This window comes from Temnothorax americanus, unplaced genomic scaffold (genome assembly GCF_048541705.1).
Source record: "Temnothorax americanus isolate GAGA-0224 unplaced genomic scaffold, ASM4854170v1 Scaffold47, whole genome shotgun sequence".
Lineage (NCBI taxonomy): Eukaryota > Metazoa > Arthropoda > Insecta > Hymenoptera > Formicidae > Temnothorax > Temnothorax americanus.
Window position 1 is genome coordinate 1,362,571 of NW_027509624.1, and position 21,989 is coordinate 1,384,559.

The 21,989-nt window shown below is 40.8% G+C and overlaps 4 protein-coding genes across 7 annotated transcripts; 3 read left to right on the forward strand and 1 right to left on the reverse strand.

Annotated features, from left to right (window-relative positions):
* Window positions 1-779: 779 nt before the first annotated feature.
* Window positions 780-2,354, forward strand: LOC143903481 (uncharacterized). Of its 2 annotated transcripts, XM_077417096.1 has the most exons (3): window positions 780-1,192; window positions 1,388-1,490; window positions 2,140-2,354. In XM_077417096.1, the coding sequence occupies exons 1-3, from the start codon at window positions 863-865 to the stop codon at window positions 2,238-2,240; spliced, it is 534 nt and encodes a 177-aa protein (XP_077273222.1). In that variant the 5' UTR covers window positions 780-862; the 3' UTR covers window positions 2,241-2,354. The 2 variants fall into 2 exon arrangements, with proteins under 2 accessions (XP_077273222.1, XP_077273223.1); XM_077417097.1 differs by lacking the exon at window positions 2,140-2,354 and having other exon boundaries at window positions 1,388-1,651.
* A 129-nt stretch (window positions 2,355-2,483) lies between these two features.
* Window positions 2,484-6,551, forward strand: Cdc16 (cell division cycle protein 16). Its single transcript, XM_077417094.1, has 10 exons — window positions 2,484-3,161; window positions 3,236-3,388; window positions 3,507-3,671; window positions 3,933-4,092; window positions 4,171-4,423; window positions 4,498-4,577; window positions 4,648-4,737; window positions 4,897-5,206; window positions 5,327-5,682; window positions 5,965-6,551. Exons 1-10 carry the CDS (start codon window positions 3,057-3,059, stop codon window positions 6,276-6,278), a joined length of 1,986 nt encoding a protein of 661 aa, XP_077273220.1. The 5' UTR covers window positions 2,484-3,056; the 3' UTR covers window positions 6,279-6,551.
* Window positions 6,552-6,948: 397 nt separating this feature from the next.
* On the forward strand, window positions 6,949-17,008 carry Orb (polyadenylation element binding protein orb). 3 transcript variants are annotated; one of them, XM_077417088.1, is made up of 12 exons: window positions 6,949-7,457; window positions 10,158-10,482; window positions 10,929-11,074; window positions 12,730-12,992; window positions 13,308-13,425; window positions 13,516-13,840; window positions 14,252-14,481; window positions 14,588-14,680; window positions 14,763-14,928; window positions 15,072-15,198; window positions 15,295-15,377; window positions 15,549-17,008. In XM_077417088.1, exons 1-12 carry the CDS (start codon window positions 7,437-7,439, stop codon window positions 15,866-15,868), a joined length of 2,217 nt encoding a protein of 738 aa, XP_077273214.1. In that variant the 5' UTR covers window positions 6,949-7,436; the 3' UTR covers window positions 15,869-17,008. The 3 variants fall into 3 exon arrangements, with proteins under 3 accessions (XP_077273214.1, XP_077273216.1, XP_077273215.1); XM_077417090.1 differs by having other exon boundaries at window positions 6,954-7,457; window positions 13,296-13,425; window positions 15,072-15,199; window positions 15,297-15,377; window positions 15,549-15,861; XM_077417089.1 differs by lacking the exon at window positions 6,949-7,457 and adding an exon at window positions 9,237-9,344 and having other exon boundaries at window positions 13,296-13,425.
* A 2,043-nt stretch (window positions 17,009-19,051) lies between these two features.
* Pex11c (peroxisomal biogenesis factor 11c) lies at window positions 19,052-21,568 on the reverse strand. The gene is made up of 5 exons (XM_077417095.1): window positions 21,128-21,568; window positions 20,368-20,682; window positions 20,028-20,206; window positions 19,805-19,873; window positions 19,052-19,671 (listed from the first exon to the last, which is right to left on the reverse strand). Exons 2-5 carry the CDS (start codon window positions 20,596-20,598, stop codon window positions 19,464-19,466), a joined length of 687 nt encoding a protein of 228 aa, XP_077273221.1. The 5' UTR covers window positions 20,599-20,682; window positions 21,128-21,568; the 3' UTR covers window positions 19,052-19,463.
* Window positions 21,569-21,989: the final 421 nt, after the last annotated feature.

Below are 21,989 nucleotides of genomic sequence, written 5' to 3' on the forward strand. Positions count from 1 at the left end.
CCGGCCCGGCGCCTCGGCAAGCTTCGAGCGAGGAGAGAAGGACAGACATACGATTTACGATTTACTGTCTCCGTCTATGACTGCTAGCTGCCTTGGCACGCGCCGGCTATGCGACGTTGCCACGATGCCACGCATTTCGGATATCGCGTACGGTGTCTCGCCGAGTGCCGAATCTCGAGTTGTTAAATATATATATATATATATATATATATATATAATTTATTAACATAAAAATTAAAATTTGTTAACGTAATACTATTTTTGTTAAGTAAGGAAGGAAAGGATTTTTAGAAGTCAGAGGAACAGCTACGCATAAATAAAATATATCACCTATATGTATATTAATATTGTTATTTTATTTCAAAGTAAATTAAAAGAAGTACGATATAAAAGTATGATATAAAAGTTATATATTATTTCTCATAGTAATGAATTTGGATTCCGGTGATTTATTTATCTTCTCCAGCTTCGCCTCTGCCTCTTCCTCTACCTCCACCTCGTCCTCTGCCACTGCCTCTGCCTCTGCCTCTGCCTCTGCCTCTGCCTCTCCCTCGCATCGCGTTGTATACCGCCCGCACCAACGAGCTTAACGTTTCAGGCTGTAACAAAAAATAAATATTTTAAGTTAAATGACATTTTCGTGTATATACATATATATACGTAAATAAATTTCATTATTAACACTTTGTCGAACGCTGTCACGTATGCGTCACATGTGATATGTGCGACTGTCATTGCAAAGTGTTAATAATCATTATCAATAATGATAAGAAATTATCCCATTATTTCAACACTTACGTTTAATACGATCGGCTGAGTCGCCGTCGGAGCCGTTGCTGTGGTCGACATCGTCGCCGTGGCCATGGGCGCCGTTACGACCGCCGGGGTCGTCGTTGACGTCGTGGCTCTAGAGGCCGTCGCGGCCGCCGTCGGCATCGTGATCGTGAGGGCCGTCACGGGCCTCGGGGTCGTCGTTGCTGTCGTCGGCATCGTGGCCGTAGGAGCCGTCGCGGCCGTCGTCGGCATCGTGGCCGTGGGGGCCGTCACGATCACGATGCCGACGGCGGCCGCGACGGCCTCTAGAGCCACGACGTCAACGACGACCCTGGCGGTCGTAACGGCGCCCATGGCCACGGCGACGATGTCGACCACAGCAACGGCTCCGACGGCGACTCAGCCGATCGTATTAAACGTAAGTGTTGAAATAATGGGATAATTTCTTATCATTATTGATAATGATTATTAACACTTTGCAATGACAGTCGCACATATCACATGTGACGCATACGTGACAGCGTTCGACAAAGTGTTAATAATGAAATTTATTTACGTATATATATATACACGAAAATGTAATTTTACTTAAAATATTTATTTTTTGTTACAGCCTGAAACGTTAAGCTCGTTGGTGCGGGCGGTATACAACGCGATGCGAGGGGGAGGCAGAGGCAGAGGCAGAGGCAGAGGCAGAGGCAGTGGCAGAGGACGAGGTGGAGGAAGAGGCAGAGGGCGCGGGGAAGCTGGAGAAGATAAATAAATTACCGGAATCCAAATTCATTACTATGAGAAATAATATATAACTTTTATATCATACTTTTATATCGTACTTCTTTTAATTTACTTTGAAATAAAATAACAATATTAATATACATATAGGTGATATATTTTATTTATGCGTAGCTGTTCCTCTGACTTCTAAAAATCCTTTCCTTCCTGTCACGTATGCGTGACATGTGATATGTGCGACTGTCATTGCAAAGTGTTAATAATCATTATCAATAATGATAAGAAATTATCCCATTATTTCAACACTTACGTTTAATACGATCGGCTGAGTCGCCGTCGGAGCCGTTGCTGTGGTCGACATCGTCGCCGTGGCCATGGGCGCCGTTACGACCGCCGGGGTCGTCGTTGACGTCGTGGCTCTAGAGGCCGCGGGCCGTCGCGGCCGCCGTCGGCATCGTGATCGTGAGGGCCGTCACGGGCCTCGGGGTCGTCGTTGCTGTCGTCGGCATCGTGGCCGTAGGAGCCGTCGCGGCCGTCGTCGGCATCGTGGCCGTGGGGGCCGTCACGATCACGATGCCGACGGCGGCCGCGACGGCCTCTAGAGCCACGACGTCAACGACGACGCGATGCGAGGGAGAGGCAGAGGCAGAGGCAGAGGCAGAGGCAGAGGCAGTGGCAGAGGACGAGGTGGAGGTAGAGGAAGAGGCAGAGGCGAAGCTGGAGAAAATAAATAAATCACCGGAATCCAAATTCATTACTATGAGAAATAATATATAACTTTTATATCATACTTTTATATCGTACTTCTTTTAATTTACTTTGAAATAAAATAACAATATTAATATACATATAGGTGATATATTTTATTTATGCGTAGCTGTTCCTCTGACTTCTAAAAATCCTTTCCTTCCTTACTTAACAAAAATAGTATTACGTTAACAAATTTTAATTTTTATGTTAATAAATTATATATATATATATATATATATATTTAACAACTCGAGATTCGGCACTCGGCGAGACACCGTACGCGATATCCGAAATGCGTGGCATCGTGGCAACGTCGCATAGCCGGCGCGTGCCAAGGCAGCTAGCAGTCATAGACGGAGACAGTAAATCGTAAATCGTATGTCTGTCCTTCTCTCCTCGCTCGAAGCTTGCCGAGGCGCCGGGCCGGCCGAGCGCGGCCGAGCGTGGCCGAGAGAGGCCGCAGCATATCCCCACTAACTGGCTAGTTCAGACACGAACCATTAGCACGGACGCAAACCATGTGCGGTTACCGAGCGAAACGACGTAGTTGATACGCACTTTATCAGGGTGCGCGTCGGAAAATGTGACACAGAAAAATTGACGAAAAATGCCGGGATGGCCTCTCTCAGGTTTCTCTCTGACGAAAGGCTGTTAACACGGAAGGTGCGCGGGGGGCCACGAGGTGCGTCGTGTAAATCTGTCAGCCTGTGTAAATCGCGTGATCGATGCGCCTGGATCGCTCTGAGGATTAATTCTAACCTATCTTAACCTACGTCCTACGTACAAAATTAGAATTAAACATGTCACATCGTGATACTGACAATAACAGTATACACAGCTTGCTAGACGAGAAGATTATTGACCTGGAAAATTGTAGAAAACTAGTGAAATCATACATTGACCTGGTGAGCATCTTCAGGGCAAAATCGCCGTACCTGCCATCGCAACCTTAAAACCCGTTGTAACCTTTACCTTTCAGCACCTGTACAGTGCTGCCTTGTTCTGGGCTGATAAAGTGGTCTCACTGAGCAATGAGGATCCAAAGGATGTATGCACTCTGGCCCAATGTATGTATCTCATGAAGCAGTATCATCGTGCTGCGCATCTTATAAAGAGATACGGATTAGAAAAGGTAATTTTAATAACCTCTCATCTCTCCTAGACGATACACAGATGCTTTTTCTCGTTTCGCGATACGTTGGTGTTTACATCCAACTTGTGATGAATTAAATAATAATTTATTGATACAGAGCGACGTAATGTGCCATTACCTAACTGTGAGGTGCCTGCTGGAAGCAAAGGAATATAACGACGCACTTCAAGTAATTAATGAATCCGAAATATGCACAAACATAACGCAAGCAGGTATCACCTTCGCTGATCGCACCGACATTTTTCAGGATGCTCCAAAAAACGTATGAGTACATTTATATTTATACATATATGTGTATATATAACAATGTCATATATAAATTTGTATTGTGTCATCTCAATCACCATACATATAGTTATATTGCTATGGCTACAGTCAACGTGACGCTACAAATGCTTCGGAGCGTTCTTTTTCTCTTTCTTTCTTCATTGAAAGAAAAGAGAAGAGGAATGCTTCGAAGCATTTGTAGCGTCACGTTGACCGTGTTAGAATTTAAAAGAATTAACATACAATATTTTTACAGGTTCAGAGCTCAATATTATACGTGAAAGGAAGAGTATACGAAGCTATGGATAATAGAGCAGTGGCGACCGAGTGCTATAAGCAAGCATTACAGTGCGATGTTTATTCATACGAAGCATTTGAAGCCTTGGTGCAAAATCAGATGCTTTCAGCTTCCGAAGGTATATTGATTCTGTCAAATATGGTATAATTTTCTTAAATATTTGTTAAATAAGTATATATGTAACTCGTTAACTTAGAGCGAGAACTGTTGGAATCCTTACCATTCACCGAACAATGTACGAAAGGCGAAGCGGAACTCTTGCGACTGTTGTACGATAGTAAATTAAAGAAATATCAAGAACCGAACACGAAACAGTCGTTAATTACATGTAGCGTAATGGGGATTTGCGTCGCCGATAGATTAGCGGACAATTTGGACATGGAAGTCGCAAAAGCTGAAAGATTATATTACAACTGTGATTATCATCAATGTTTCTCGCTTACAGAGAAGTAGGTATCTATCGAAATGTTGTTTCTCATTCCGTATCTCGTAACAAAATGTAACGTGATATTTCTTATCTTAGAATCTTGAAAAAAGATCCGTACCACAATTCTTGTCTTCCGGTGCACATTGCCTGTTTAGTTGAGCTTAAAAAAACCAACGGTAAGTTTACATTCTGTCGCGATAAATGAACAATACGAGAACTCGTTAATAATGAAACTTTATTCCTTAGCTCTGTTTTATCTGGCGCACAGATTGGTCGATTTATACCCGGAAATGGCCTTAGCATGGTTCGCAGTTGGATGCTATTATTATACTATTGGTAAGTGTTTATTGTTCAATAAATTATTTTTTAGGCTAAACAAGATTATATGTGTTAATTGAAAGATATTAAATTCAAAATATTTCATGAGATTAGATTTGTAAATTAAAAGAAAATGTTTAAAATTACTCAATAATACATATTTCCGTTGCACCGTAGGCAAAAGTGATCAAGCAAGAAGGTACTTGGCAAAGGCTACCGCGCTGGACAGGTTGTTTGGTCCCGCTTGGTTAGCATACGGACATTCCTTCGCGGTTGAAAATGAACACGATCAAGCTATGGCTGCTTATTTTAAAGCGTCGCAATTAATGAAAGGTTGCCATCTTCCGCTTTTATATATCGGATTAGAGTGCGGTTTGACGAATAATCTAAAACTGGCTGACAAGTTCTTTCAACAAGCTCAAGGAATAGCGCCGAACGATCCCTTCGTGATACACGAAATGGGCGTTATATGTTTTTATAATTTAGAGTAAGTATATTATCTCGGTTTTCTCCTGCTTCATTTATATTTTAAATACAAAGATTACAAATCTCTGTTCGCTCTATTTACCAATAAATTATCACTGAGAATTATTCCTGTTAAATACAGTTACAAAAACGCAGAACGATTATTTAAGGAAGCTATGAAAAGCATTCAAGGCGACCTAAGGAACGTGATTCTACCCAGTAAGTGGGAGGCGCTGCTGAATAATCTGGGCCATACTTGTAGAAAAATGAAAAAATACGACGAGGCACTAGAATACCATCAACAGGCGCTAGTCTTAGATCCCCTGAACCCATCGACTTACTCGTCGATCGGATTTATTCACGCGCTAATGGGGAACATCCAGGAGGCAGTGGATGCTTTCCACAGGGCGCTCGGTCTAAGGAGGGACGACACATTTACCGCGACCATGTTGGGTTACGTTATGGAGCAACTGATTGACGAGGCACCCCCATATCCTGGTACGCATACAATTGAATTGGTATTACAGAAAGAATAATATTAAAAGAGGGAAAAACTATCAGTTGCGTGCGTAGAAATTTTATTGTTAAATTCGGTACAATATTTCGTCAGGAAAAACTAATTAACACTCCTGAATCTTTGCGAAATGATAATTTAACTGTCCCTTTTGTATAGTGATCGATTTAATTTTTACGCGTTATACTCCAGAAAATTTATTTAAAATTATATTTCATCACACGCCAAAATTTATGCTAAAATCGTGAAATTTGCAAATTTTTCAGATGCACCTACGGAGATACCGAAATACAAATCTGAGGAAAGTGAAGTCAGATTGTCTGAAGATAGCGAAGTTAGACTGTCCGTGGAGAATTCCAGCAACATGGGTAGCAGCAGCACGAGTGGTCAAAATATCGATAAATTAAGAGTGAATCTGTTCTCTGGAAGCTGGGGAGAGAATTCCGGCAAAGGAGAAGCCAGTACGCCTGGAAAGCTGGAGCAGCAAACGCGAGACGCGCTAGTCGTTAATTATTCGAACGGCGATAGTTCCGAAGTTGAAATGTTAGATTCTTCGACCGCACATATAGAATATAATTAGCTTGCAAACTTCTTTTCAATCGGGATAAAAATAATGGTGATTTTTTTTTTCACCGAGCTGTAGCTTTGTTTAAGATATATTCAGTGTAGCAAAATGATTGTAAATAGCGTGTATATTTTTTTCTTTTTATATGTACTCTAATTTTGATACACCTTATAAAGTCGAACGAGCTTCTCGTGGCAAGATACTATACTCCGTTGGTATCGTATCGGTCTGTAGAGATTTGTTAGCTTAAAAAATAAAGAGTGCGAGGGCGATTCTAATAGTCAAGAATCAGTTACAACTAATTTTTATATAGGGAAGGCGTTTTTTTCGCGTATCTTATTTTGTCTCAAATAAACTTAGAAAATTTCTTTTTTCCCTAGATCTTTTTTTTATATTTTTTTTATTTATTTTATATATATAAAAGCGGTCTCGAAGAAATGTGTGTGTGTGGGGGGGGGGGGAAACGCGAGAAAAGAGTGTGAGAAAAAAATAAAGCACGTTTATTTTTATATTTTAAAGCAAGCCTTCTAAGAGATTAATAAATAAATAAATAAAAACGAAGAAAATAGGAAAAGACGATATGAGAGAAAATAAAATTAGAAAACGGAGTTGGAGAAGCGGTAGAGTGGACGAGGGTGAGAGGAGGGAAGGAACGGGGGGCGGGCGAAGATCTTTAAGTTGAACTCGCGGCGGGGTGGGCCGTGGGTGGTGCGTGGTGCAGTATGTGGGAGAGGCGGCGTTCCGTTTCCGCCGTGCGTCGTGTCATCGGCAATAAGTCGGCGAACGGAGACCAAGATTTTCTCATTTATCGAGGGAAACGGCGGTCGAGGGCAGCGAGAATTCGCGCGGCTCGTTAAAATCTCCCACCGCGGTCTCGAGAAACCACCCCCTCGCCCTCGTTGCCGCCGTCGCCGCCACTGGCCGCCAGTCGCCGTCGTCACTCGGCACTCGCGCGCAACTTCTCGCGGAGCGCGCAGCGCGTGAAGTTTGCCGCTTAATCACACGTTGTTGTTAGTGGCGGACGGCCGGACGGCAGTCTCACAGTCACAGTCTCACTCGCTCGTGTCCCTGCGTGTCCCTCGAGACCCGTGCGGGAGCGAGCCGCGTCGAGGTGACTCCTGAACATCGCGCATCCTCGAGGCTTCCTCTCGCGACGGGACGCTCTCCGCGGACATGCCCACGCTGATGCAACCGGTAAGTTTCGTCTCGCCCGTTCGGGCTCTCGCTCTCGAGGGATTGTCGCGGTGGGGGGGAGGGGGAGAGAACGCGGGGTCGCGATTAATCTTCGTCCGGAGTCTGGATTAACGCCGCGATGACTCCGAGGACCCCGAGGACTCGAGAGTCGCGCCGCACCTCCAGAGTGATTCCAGTTAGATCCGTCCGCTCTTTACATCGCGCGTGAAAGTATACGCGAATATTAATGTATTACCGGTATTACACAACTACGTGCGAGAAAACAGAGGGGAAAATTTTGAGACGAAGTCGCGACATTTTGGAAATTGAAAGCGAGAAAGGAGTCTCGAGAATCCCGGATTTCGCGCTCCGAGGTGCTCGGCGGTCCCGACGGTTTCCTTCCCGTGTCTCGCCGATTCCGGACGCTCGGTTCTCAATGCGCATTGCGCCCGGAATGCTCCCCGCTTTGCTAACTCGATCGGTCGCGCCGCCGGGCCGGATGTGCCCGGTACACGTCGCGAAGGAATGTCGCGCGAAAACGTAAATAAACACGGCGAGACATGCCAGAGCCGATTGGTACGCGCGAAAATTCCTCCGTCCGAGCGTATATCCGTAACCAGCCATCCTCGGAGCCATCCGAGAGTCCGGCTCCGAGGAAGAAGACTCGGTTCCCCTCGCCGACGGCCGACAGCGGCGACCGGGCCGACGCGACGGTCTTACGGGGGGCGCGAGGGAGGGCGCGATCCCGAACCCCGAGGGGCCGCGCGGCCGCGCGACGAGAATCCGGGTCCCGGGTCGGTCGCGGTCGGTCGATCCTCAATCCTCAACCTCATCCCCTTCCCCGGCGAGGGATGAGGAACCGCGCGATCTCGCGCGGCTTTCGATGGTAAACACGTGCCCCGCATTGCGATACCGCCTCGGCCGAATTCCGCGAAATTCCGATTCACCGGGAATTAGGCGGATTATCCGAGCGCGTCGGATAAATCTCTCCGTGTCGAGTTGTCTCGCCCGTGTATCGTTAATCGTCGACCTCGACGATGAACGAAGCAGCAAACAGCCCGCTTTCGGAGCACCTCGAATCTTATTTCGAGAAAGGGAGGGAGAAAGCCGCGTAATATATTCGTTTCGCAATATTCGTATCGTCAGAAAGCTCAATTACTTCGGCGGAAGGTGGAGAATTTGAATAACTGCGATTGTAATTAATTATAAAATAATTTCTTGTATTTATATAATTCTCTTTCTCTCTCCTTCTTTTTCTTCCTCCCTTTCTCCCTCGACTATAAATTACATCACGGAAAAAAAAGATTAGCTACTGTAGCTACAATAGTCGTAATACATGGATAACCAACATTTTTTGCAGCGAGAACAAAAGATGCATGCCACTATTGCTAAACTATAGCTCTCGCTGCAAAAAATATTGGTTATCCATATTTTACGATTAAATTTAGGTAAATTTCTTTCCTATTCCGTTATTTGCCCACCTCGCAGCGATCGACCTGAGCTACAATTAACGAAAGTGGGTGTACTCGTTAATCGTGAACGCAGAACGGAGTATAATATCCCGGAGAACAGATTCCTCGCGATTCCGTGCGCGGGCGACGCGGCGAGGACACGACGACGACGCAAAGGGATTGATCGACCGTCGACGGTTTACTCGGGTGAAAGCCGAAATTCCGAGAAAAGCTGCGGAATGTATTTTCCGGGCGCCTCCCCCCCACCCCCCTGTAAAGAAGAATTTTTGCTTTTTTTCGCGAATTCCACAAACGCGTCGCGTGCCGCCGCACCGCGCGCTGAGAGCGCGGCGTCCTTCAGGGGGAAGCTCTGTTTTCGACGCGCCGCGTAGTCCGCCGGCGTCGCTCGTACGGTTCGCACGCTGGAGAAAGATCTGCGAGGCACGTCTGATTTTCGGTAGGTAAAGCGAGGGCCGGTCTCTTCTCCACCCTTTATAATCTTAACGATCGCGAAGATCTCGCGAAAGCGGGCGGGCTGGGGCGCGACACCGGGAACGCCGCGATATTCCGATATTCTCTGATGTAAATATATATATATATATATATATATATATATATATATATATATATTCGAGACACCCGGAGAGTCTTCTGTTTATAAACTAGACCTATATATTGAATCGCTTGTACGTCAATCGCGTGTAATTCGGGATATCTGCTCCATCCAGCTGAAAGCGGGAACCCGAGAGTTTTTATGGGGAGAGCCGGTAGTTTTTATGAGTTCCAAACGGTGGTCGGATCGCTCCGGAAAGCGACGAGCGAGGGACTTTCGATAATTGCGCGTTTTTATAGGAATCCAACTTTTGGCCGTGTGAAGTATACGATTGCGCTTCCCTTCGATTTGTCGCGCGTCGAACTTGTACGACGAAATTATACTTTCTCTGGGAAATCAGCTTTGCGCGCGTCCAGTTTCCAATCGCGTACTCGGCTTTGCAGCCACGTATCGCTTTTACTACTTGAACGATAAAAGTAGGAAGATTCTTTCGCAGATTTGATTACTTGAAACTGCTCGCAGGCTCTGTTAATTATTTTTTTTTTTTTTTTTTTTTTTATTAATTTAACGCGTTAAGAAATATTCGCTCCGAATCGGGCGGAGGAATGAGAATCCCTCTCTGCGGAATATCGAAACGGGAATATTATCTGGAATTGTGTTATTCGGGACACGCGGGGCAGCGACCGACTAGTGAACGTCGATTTTCGATTTTCGCAGTCCGACGTCTCACTGGTGAGCGACGAGGTCGACGAGACGGACGTCGGATTCGAGCGAGGCGTACCGATGCATTGTCAGGATCCGCTGCACCATCAGGATGCGACGCAGAGCCGGGAGCGCGGCAAGTTGCTGCTGCGCAAGCTGAGCCAGACCTGCGAGCGGGAGCGCGGCAAGGAGCGCGAACAGGAACGCGAGAGACTGCACCAGTTGCAGTCGATCAACAATCTGCTGCTCGACCTACCGACACCTCCGTCGCCGTCGCACCTCCCGACTTTTTCGCAGGACGTCTCCTCTTCCCAGTCGGACAAGAACGCCAGTACCGACGGTAAGGCGACGATGCTCTTTGCCCCGCTTCTCGCGAGTTTTATTTGAAACCGGGTCAATGGGAGCTAACGATTTGTCGATGATGAAGTAAAATTGTCGGGGACCTCGAAGATTCTTTTAGAAACCTAGAAATCGTTTTTGAAAGGTCTTAACTCCGAGGGATTTTCGGAGCCTTTCTGGCTCCTGATCGTTGTATCTCATTGTCATTGAGATAAAAAAACAACGTGGTATGAAGACCCCGCGAGATGATTCCAAGTCGAGATAACGTAATCCGGTAGCCGACAATTTAATTATACGGGCAAAAATAAACTATGGAATTATTTATTGATTGACAATTTGCTCGTAAAAAATGATCGGCTCGAACACAAGTTCAGATTGTCTTTGCTTCAACATTTCTTTTCACGCGATTGAAGTAATCAAGGGTGCTAATCACTCTCTTTCCCGCAGGCGACAGCGCGATCTCGGATATGTTCGGGCTGGGCTTGCCTCGAGGATCCCTGATGGGAAACCAATCGACGATCGGCTCCTCCTATCGTAACTATCAATACGGCAATTACGACCAAACGCAAGGATCCTCTTCGCAACAACGTGAGGTAAAGTCGCGCACGCCGATCTACTCCGTCACATTTGTTTTAGCGTAAGAGTTTGTTAAAAGTACCGAAAAGCTTGTTTATGGCGACGAATTTGAGTGATGCTTGAATTGAGAACGCAATAAACTATACGCGACAAAGTTATTTTACGCGGTTTTTATTACAACCGGATAATAGTATATTAGAGTAGGTGGATCACAGTAGGAGTCAATGTAACTGGCGCATCGTGATAAGACGTATTATCTTTAGATACAAACCACGCAACGTGGTATGAAAACTTCGCTAGATGACTTCAAGCCGAGATGACATAATCCGGTATAATCGCCAAATGATCCAATTTAATTATACCGGCAAAAATAAACTAGAGGATTATTTATCGATTGATAAATAAAAATCAGAATTTTCTGCACGTTGCCAAATAAATTCGCTTTATTTATTACGAACAGAAATATCGAGCAGAAATGTTTTCGTGTGAGAGGAAGAAAGATATATATGTTCGCTTAGTTTTATAATATTTTATATTACTTCGTTGCATTTTATTTCACATTGATAATATCTCGCGAGGATTATACTACCACTCCGGCGCTATTTTACTAGCTGAAATTGCTTCCCGCTATGAAATAAGAATACATCCGACTCGGCAACGATTTGATAAAAAAAACGCGACTACGATGATAACTTCGGTGAATTGCAAATTTTACGTGGAGAATGGCGATAAAGATGATAAATGCAACATAAAGCATATTGAGTAACATAGAGGCATTTACTCGTCGGTGCAATAACCCGAACAATGAACATCCCTATTGGAATAACTCCAACTACCTTGTCTCATTCTTTTTCTCCGATTCTAGTATCTAACTAATACTTGTATTATACCGTATTATATATCATACGGATATCATAAAACTAACGTGTTTTTCTCTCAACGATTTATTTCGTGGCAAACTCGTAATCAATTTTTTTCCTTATTTGTCATTTATTTCTTCGGATATGACGTACATCAAATATTTGAATACTTCAAAATCGGGTCTTCATTCATAACGACTCAAATAAAATGTACGGTGCGCTAAGACAATCTCGACGGTCGAGAATTCGTTGTCCCGAGCCAAACGGGTCTATTAGAATCCACGTCGTTTCGCCTTCTTTTAATCCGAGCCGACGCAAAATTGCTGCCATTTCAAAAGATCGCACTCTTCTCTCGCACTCGTCGCGTAATATTGTGTTTCAATTTGGACGTGTTCCAAGTACTCCGAAACACATGTGCGCGGAGAACATTCCTCATCTCTTCCTGTTATCTTTTCGAAAAGCAAAGTCCGATATGCTGCTTAACCGAGATACGAAATTCTAGATTCGATGAGTCCAATTCAATTCGATTCCCCGCGCCACTCTTGTCGTCACTTGTTATAAGTTAGCGTAACACATTAAAATCTTTGTATTCCCGTGGCGCCGAGATCTCTGAACGCGTCGAAGCGTTATCGATTTTTCATCTTACGGTGGTCGCGAGAAGTACAATTTGCCTGGATGAATAAAGAGATACAGGAATGAAAGAATAGAGGATGAGTAAAGAATTACTTCTCGGACGACGATTCTCTCCTTATCTTGTCGATATTATGACTTGACCTCGATGTGTAATTATTGTATCAATTGTGTGTGCACAGTGTCATCGGAATCACGGCTTCTGCTCAAATACCTCAGGTCTGGATATTCCGAGCTCACCGAATTCGATGACCACTCCCGGCAGTCCGAGCACACCCGGCAGCTTCACCTCGGATCCTTACAGTTACTCGTCCACTGCCAGTAATAGCACGAACACGCCGTCCTCACCAACTGGCCGACCGTCATTCCAATACCCGGGCTCTTCGTCATCGCCCACTGATTCGTATTTCGGCCGTCCTATACGAGGCTGCTCTACACCATACAGGTAACTACAGAATCGTGCAACTAAGGATGAAGCATATCAAGTCTAATAATGTAAAATAAAATTTACAAAATAGCATTTCTTCAAATATATTTAAATTAGTATTAAATTTTATTATTTGCTACTTCCATACAAATTGATAGATCTGATCAAAATTCTATTCTGTACTCTATTACCTATATTAAATTAATATATATGTGCACAATTGAATTAATTACATGTATGTAAAATACTGCTAAATTTTGATGAGTGATTATTGAATTCCTATATATTTCGTGTGTCCCATAAGTGATGATTTATTGATAGTGATTGTGGCAGCCCAACATTAGAGTTCTCTCATCTTCTGGGATGTAACGGCTCGCGTTCCAACTCACCAGCAGACTCGGAGACAAGCGGTATTGGTAGCGCGGATGGCTCCTTATCTGACATAATAATGGTGAGCGTGTTTTTTCCACGTGAATATATTTCATTGCCTGAATTATTGCATCGCTCTCTAAACATTTCTATCGAAAACGCTTGTTTGTAGAATTGTTTGTCGCTGAATTCCTCGTCGAATTCTTGCTTCCCGCCGTCCCTGGACTCCATAATGTCTAAGACAAACACGTGCCCGAGCAACAGGACGGCGTTCGAGCGTATAGCTGTAAAAAAATACTTATCGTCGTTACAACAGAACTCAACGAGCTCGCATTATTACCAGCATCATCACGGACTCGGGCAAAATTGCAGCAATTTTCTCAATTCTCTCTTGAGTCATGAGAAAAATTGCTGCACCGGTCTTGGAAACGCCGCGCGTAGATTGGCCCAACCAGTGTCGCTTGATCGGGTAGCGAGATCCCACCGAAATGCCGCTGGTGCGTATCGACATATAGTATATATATATATATATATATATATATATATATATATATATATATGTATAAAAGATTGTCGCAGTTATCTCATTGTCTCTTATTATGGTTATTTATATATCACTATATATTACAATAAATTATCCAAATAATTTATACTAGAGTGCTATAAATTTGCTTTCGTGTTCCACTAACAAGATGTTTTTTTAATTTAAAGGAAATTTTTCTTTCATAAAATCGCAATATCAATCTTTGAATTTTAAGCTAAGATGAGCTTTTACGAACAAAGTTTTAAGACTATTAAATCTTCAAGAATTTTACTTTGTATAAAATTTCAGATTTTAGTGTTTTTTTTTACATGTTAATTAGATAAATGATAAATTAGTTTGAGATATATTGATCTGTTTATTTCAGCACATTGTTATCCAACGTGCACATGGAGCGGTTTTCTGCCTCAAAGTATCGAGGAGCCAGTCTCTTACTCTCCCAAGGTTTTTCTAGGAGGTGTACCGTGGGATGTCACAGAAGCTATCCTGATTTCAACATTTAAACAATTTGGGTCGGTTCGCGTAGAGTGGCCCGCAAAAGCACCGTCCGCTCAGCCGAAAGGATACGCTTATATTATATTCGAATCAGAGAAACAGGTACACATTAATTAACATTCATATATTGAGTATTGATTTGATAAGTATTTCTTATACAAAGTGAATTTTTCTCAAATAATACAAAGATTATATAAATTATTTTTAGGTCAGGGCAATGTTGTCTTGTTGCACCCACGATATTACCAATGGAAGAAGATGGTATTATAAAATTATATCCAAGCGTTCAAAACCGAAAGATGTACGTCAATTCATAACGTTGTACATATCTGGAAAGATTATCCTCAAGACTAAAGTCTCGCAATTATGTTTTACTATTTCAGGTACAAGTGATTCCATGGATTCTCGAGAATAGCAACTACATCAAATCTTCATCGCAGAGACTCGATGCACACAAAACGGTATTTGTTGGCGCGCTACACGGAATGCTAACGGCCGCAGGATTGGCGAAAGTCATGGATGACCTTTTCCATGGAGTTATTTATGCAGGTAATTATTTTTTTTATATTTATTAAATATTTTATTTTTAATCTCTCTCTCTCTCTCTCTCTCTCTCTCTCTCTCTCTCTCTCTCTCTCTCTATCTTTCCCTCGCACATACGAACATTAAAAAATATATATACATTATTTTAGGTATCGACACGGATAAGTATAAATATCCAATAGGGTCCGGCCGTGTTACATTCAGTACGAAACAATCGTATTTTAAAGCGATCACCGCTTCATTTATAGAAATTAAGACTGACAAATTTACAAAAAAGGTACGTTGGGTGAAATCATGTATGATTAAAGTATGATTGACTCATGTATGATTGACTTAAGATAAAGTCTATATATGTATATATCTTTGTATTGCAGGTACAAGTCGATCCGTACATCGAGGAATCGATATGCTCCGTATGCGTTGTGCAACAAGGGCATTATTTCTGCCGCGATGTGGTACGGAAACATTTTAATTTCTATGTAGTTTTCTTTCACGCAGAATTCTAGTTCCTCACAAGCGGCTTCACTTTTAGCACAACGTTATCCGTGATAGAGCCTTACAGTTTTTTTTTTCTACAAACCACTTCTTTACGCATATGTTAAATTCCATACGAATTTGTTTTTCAGGCATGCTTCCGATACTTTTGCCGCAGCTGCTGGCAATGGCAACACTCCGTGGAGTCTATGTCACATCACACACCTCTGACGCGGAACTCAAAGACGAATCAAGTGATAGGATTGAATCCGAATTTCGGAATGAACAACTGTCCCCGTATGTCAAATGCGACGATGATGTAAAGGAGGCGACGTGCGAAAAGATCTTTTACGCGCGGCGCTTATACGCGGCCGGTAAAATTGCTTTTTGTTCGCGCGGCCGTCGTCTTCCTTCTCCTTTTTGTTCCTTTTTGACTCTACCGGTTAAACCGACGTTGCGCCGCCCGATTTAGAACATCGGGTAACAGGGTGCAGACTTAGTTTTTATCGCGTAGCCGCGGACAGCTTAGGACTAGTCCGACGATACGGGGACACGCCGATTCATACCGCCGATTTGAGCTTGCGAACGCGCAACGATTGGTTCATTATCGTTACCGTGCGTGCGAAAGGACAATATGAATATTGAAAATCGTGTTTGTTCCAAAAGAAGTTCCTATTGCGAACGCAGTTTTTACTACGTTCGAGAAAAAACGATATACTTTTATTTAGTACGAGTTTCACTTAGAGAGACGGGTTCTCTTATAGATTTTTTTTTATCGCTAAATAATACTATCGTGCCAAAACAGTAGATGCTAGATTATACCCGGGATCGTGCATTACGCACTATGTACACACACGTGTATACACATTTTTTTTCGTTAGAGTCGTGAGAGTTGTATTGTGGGCTTTCACAGTGACAATAATTTTTTACGCGAGACGATAGGGCTTCGTTATGGCAATTTTGAGCTGGGCTCAATGAAACACGTAGAATTCTCAGGAAATCTATGATAGCATCGCCATCATAATGCGTTTATCGTGTTAAAAAATATTACGCTTAATTATGTATTGTTACGATAATGCTAGAAGAGATTATTCTGAAGTGGCGAGATAATAATTATGCGATAATTATTTGTCATTGCTACACTGCGCGTGTGATCCGAATAGTAATGTGATATAACGGGAGACTTACCGTGGATGTACCGTATAACTCGCCGGTCGTTCTTCCATTACGATACTTGTCAATGACGTTAAACATTGTTAATTTTACGTTAGATTACAATGTATCTCTACATTCGGTTGCGGTGTAACGCAAACGCGTGTTGCGTTATTGACTGCGATCGAATGGATTTTTGTATTATTAGCCGAGGCGAGCGGCTGTCACAGGTATTTCGCTCACATGGACTGTTTAACGGTTGACGAAATGGAGAAGTACATGGTCTACGATTCTGGCGCGGATTGTAGGAGAATTGAGTCGTTTTTATTTTTTTTTCCTTTTTTTTCTTACTATGTACAATTGTGTTGCACCTCTTCTTTGAATAAGGTTCATCCTTCATTCACGTTTTTCCCGTTTTGATACGATTTTGTTGAATTAAAAAACCATATTTTTGCAGATACCCGATGCCTGTTTTTATTTTTTTATTTGTCATTCCATTTTCGTATTCACCAATAACTCTTTTTCAGCTTTGTCGGTGATAAATGCTATTGAGACAGTATTGAAAATACGTTCTTAAAGTTGAATATATTATTTCCTTATCCACATCATCATTTACAAACTATAATTTTAACTGATTAAGCTAATAAAAATCGAATCAACCTGAGTAAATATGTCAATTTTATTTTAATCTTTTTATATTGATAACCAATCACACACACACACACAACAAATGTTTATTGCAAAGCTGAAACAATCTTACAGCAACCTGCTTTTTACTCATGTTTCGCATTCTTGTGCATTAATTTGTTTATTTTTACGTTACAATGATATCTAATCTTGGGTTTTATTATGCGCATATTCATTTTAGCGGTGAATGACGATGAAACACTAGGTTGTTAAGAAAAAGTAATGTCGATAGAAGTAAAAGCGATATATTCAGCCTGCAAGTGCACAATATATGACAATGCATCGCTAAAAGAATCCAAAACTGTCTATTCGAATGATGATAATGAACTTAAATTCGCAGTTAGAGACATGAAGTTAATATTCTCTGAAAAATATTTGTGGATGATTTCTATTATATATCCCGTTATATATAAATATATATCACTGTCTATATACTTCACAAATGATAATGTGGTTGCTACATATATAAGCAATTATTGAAGAAAAGTGCTTTACAAAATACATCGATACAAATATTATATATACGTATATACTCAAAGCGCTTCAGATATATTTCACACAAAGACACCTTTAATCTACAAATTACTCTATACAACAGCAGTATTATCGATTCCACATTCGATAAGGAATTTTATCGGAGAGAAATTTTAATTGTCTACACTACTACAGCATGCTGTTTGAAAAGGTTTTCAATAAGTCGTGCCTTTTAACGTAACCCTCATAGATTTGTTTACATGGCAAATATAAATTATTTTTTAAGCTATGTATAATAACTTACAGTGCATATAATGTTAAGCTTTTAACGAGATTAGGCCAAGAGTTGCACTCCATTGATCGGATTGGAATATATATATAGTTTATTCAATTAAATACTTATTAAAAGGTATTCTTCTTGAATAAACTAAATAAAATTGAGAGAGAGAGAGAGAGAGAGAGAGAGAGAGAGAGAGAGAGAGAGCGAGAGAGCCGTTCAATATTGATGTAACTGAGCTTCGATTATAAATAGTAAACCATGGTGTGACGCTAGATCGCATCATGGACGAGTCCAAAGTATTTCAGTTTAAGTTCAAATAAGAAGTGCCTCTCCTATATATTTTAGCTTTTATTAATAATGTTCAAGAATTAACAATACAATGGTTGTGTACACAACGTATAAAATAACAAGTTTTACGACACTGTACCATGCGTAAAGCAGATAATTCGAAAACAGTTAACAAAGCTTCATCTGAATATAATAAGATACTTATATCCAATTTTTAAATCTCATTCGTGGTTTGTATTTAACCCTAAATGTTTCTCGGTGATATTATCGTACATACGATATTTACAAAAAAGTTGAATTTAAATTAGTTTAAAACTAATTAATCATTGTTTTAAGTGTTATAATTACTAAGTTTTACTTTTTCCTGTGATGCAATTTGTCACTGGCAGCTGTGCACTCTCTTACAGCATTATTTAATAAAAGCCTTATGATAAGGCTTTTTAAAAAAAAGTTTAACAATGGCCTTTATTTATACAAACGGTTTTTAATAAAAATAGAATAATTTATTATTAGATAAGTACGGTAATAATGATGAAATTCCTTTTCCGTCCCATTGAACTTCTGTTATGTACACGTTACTGGAACTAATAAAACATCTTTTTACAGACATGCATGTATTTAATGTACTCGTAGACAGGAAATATCTTTTTATTTCGGGTCGCGATATGAAAAAAAGTAAAAGTGCGAACTGTCCAACTTGCGTCAGTGAACGATTATCATCTTGAGAGAGAGAGAGATCATCAAAACTATTTAAAAAATATATATCTCGATATATTTTTCTTCTGTAACATTTTTTTATTTAATATTGCCAATGCATGTGTGTACAACGCAGTTATCCATATAATATATACAATATATTATATACAATATTACATACAATATATTCATGAGCAATGATCGTAATTTTTTTTTATAACTCGTAACAAGAAATAAAATAAAAAATTAATAAAAGATATATTCTATATTCTAGATTTAGGATCTGAATCTGGTAAAAGTAAAAGTTTAGGTAAGCAATTACAAGGAATAAGCGCGCCAGTGGAGGCACATCTTAGAAAGTCGCTGCAAGAAACCGCAGAGGCTTTCAGAAAGCAAGACAATTATTATGAAGATAATATATATACGCACACAATCACCTACACTTTAACGATAAGACCTTTCTCCGCTAATCATTAGAAATAATATATTTTTAACTTTTTATTTGCCGGCTGAGAGCTTGATAAAGCCCAATTAACGACGATATTGTACCAAGTGCTCCAACGTGCCACGTTTTTAAACGGCCTCCCCAAAGTACTCCCGGGGGTAAATAACTGATCGCATAAGAAATATCCAGCACAGTGCGCGTGCATGTCAATAGCGCATTTTGCCGTTGCTCGTTGAGGCCTTTCAACAAGGTTCTATATTCGAACAGAAAGAAACAAATGTGTTAAGCTTGTTCTTACTTGTTTTCACTTGTTTTTTCTTTTCAGATAGTAACATTAAAAATAATATTTAAAATTATCATGAAAACTGTGATAATAAGATACTTACCGCTTACTAGGATCACTTCTTTCCAATTCTATTTTGTATTTTTGAAGCTTTCGTAATAGTCTCAGCGATCTGAAATAATAATCGAATTATTTACGTTTTTTTTTTTTAAACATGTTTACAATAAGATATATTAATTTATGAGACATTGTTTTGACACAAAACAATGCACTCCTCAACAGTTATAGAAATATTTACAAGATCGTAAAACGCTATTTTCGCTTACTTCAGTAAGGACAGGTGTAGAGAAACTATCCAAAACCAAGTTGTAGCAAGATCCCATTTGTCATTATTGATCGACACTATATTATGCCGGCCAGCCCAAGCTATGGTCTCTATGGGAGAATAAATAACGTCTACTACATTTTGTATCACCTGGCTCCATCTAATCAACCAGTCAGGTTCCTATTATTAGATTACATATGAAATTTAAATGGCTCTAGAAAAATAAGGCAATACGTTATATAATATTCTTCAGGTAGAACTGTTCAGAAATTTCAGCGGTAAAGTTCCATTTTAATTTTAAACTGCGACATAATTAATTCATGTTAAACTAATAGGAATACCTGCTTCCCCCATCCGTATGTCATCACACAGTGAAGCGTCGGCAGGTCATCTAGCAAGCGCAACATCACTCTGCACTCGCTCATCTGGCTCCCAAAGGTCTTGAGCTTCTTCTCGGTATTCTTGGACGATGTACATACAGTGAGTAGCTTTGCAGTATAAGAGAGAGTTCTCAACATCTTGTCTCTGCCGGAATAGGTTTCCAGATAATCGCTCGTAAGCGGTAGAGCCATTTCCGTTCCTTATTTATTGGCAAATGAAAGAATTGAAGTGTACCAATAACGATTTGCAGCGTTGGCTGTCAGTTATTCAGTTCACTGCAACAAAAATTGCAAGACATATGCCATAATTAGCTTAGTTAGTTTAGCTGGTCCAGCATATGTTTATGCTAGAATAAAATTGAATACTTTATCTATTGAAGCAAATATCTGAAAAAAATTAGTAGATATTGAAACTCTTAGCTCTCTGTTCCAATATATATAAAAGAATTTAAGTAAAGGATTGTACTAAACCACTTTTAAAGACAACATTTTCAGACAAAATCGATTAAGATGACAACTGTTACAACAGATAACTTCGTAACAGGTATTCGCAAGATTACAGGTGTGTAACAAAGAATTACTTTCGTTCTTGTTACGACGTGTAAGAGCACCATGCACGCGATGCACGTGATTTTCTTGTGTTTTATTTGACAAAATAAGACTGAAGACTGCTAAAGACTGAATAAGACTGTTTTATTTCCAGACAAACAATTCTACGTACCTGGGAAGGAAGTCTTCTCCTTTTCTACGATCTTAATTCCCGACAAAATGTGCGCAGTCACGCTCAGACGTAATCGAACTCTGTTAATTACTTTTATTACGGCGTATATGTTACAGAGCATGCAGTTCGTGCAGTTTATCTCGGCGGTCTCAACCTGTCAGACGAGGGAAAGTCTTGGTGGTTTGCACAGAATCAACGTCACCGCCATCGGTCAGTTCGCCTTTGAGTTCGTCGTGAACCGGTTGTCCCGCACACAAACGCAACGGTTAACGCCGAGTCGAAGATAATTTTCATCTATATATCTAACTAACAAAAGTAGTACTAGGGAAGATTGAAAACAGTCGAGTCATGCCAGTTATCTACGATCTACCAAAAGCAACTGAAAGTACTGAATAACTGAATACTGAATATACTGATTTCTGAAACATTCTGAAATTATGCTGATTCGCAGCGCCATCATATCTATTTCATCGTGGACGTGGACGTAGAAACTATATAGCGACTTTTCGAGATGGTAAAATAATGTTATTTGGTTATTATTTCTCTCTGATGATATGTATTTGAGAACTCAAATTTACGCACCCGTGGACTGAAAATTCTTCAGAAATTCTTTTACAAGAAGTGCCATTTTTAGTTTATTACATATTTTTTAATATTATTTTTTATTTATTTTATATTATTTTTTTGTCTGTTTTCGGAAGTTTAAATTTTAGCGGTTTTGCAAAGCACCGACGATCGACATCGGTAATTACAAACGATATCGATAATTACAGATAAGGTAATCAGCTACCTTACCGACATTAGTATTTTGAGAACAAAAATTTAAATTATCAAAAATCGATACATATACACAAAAAAGATA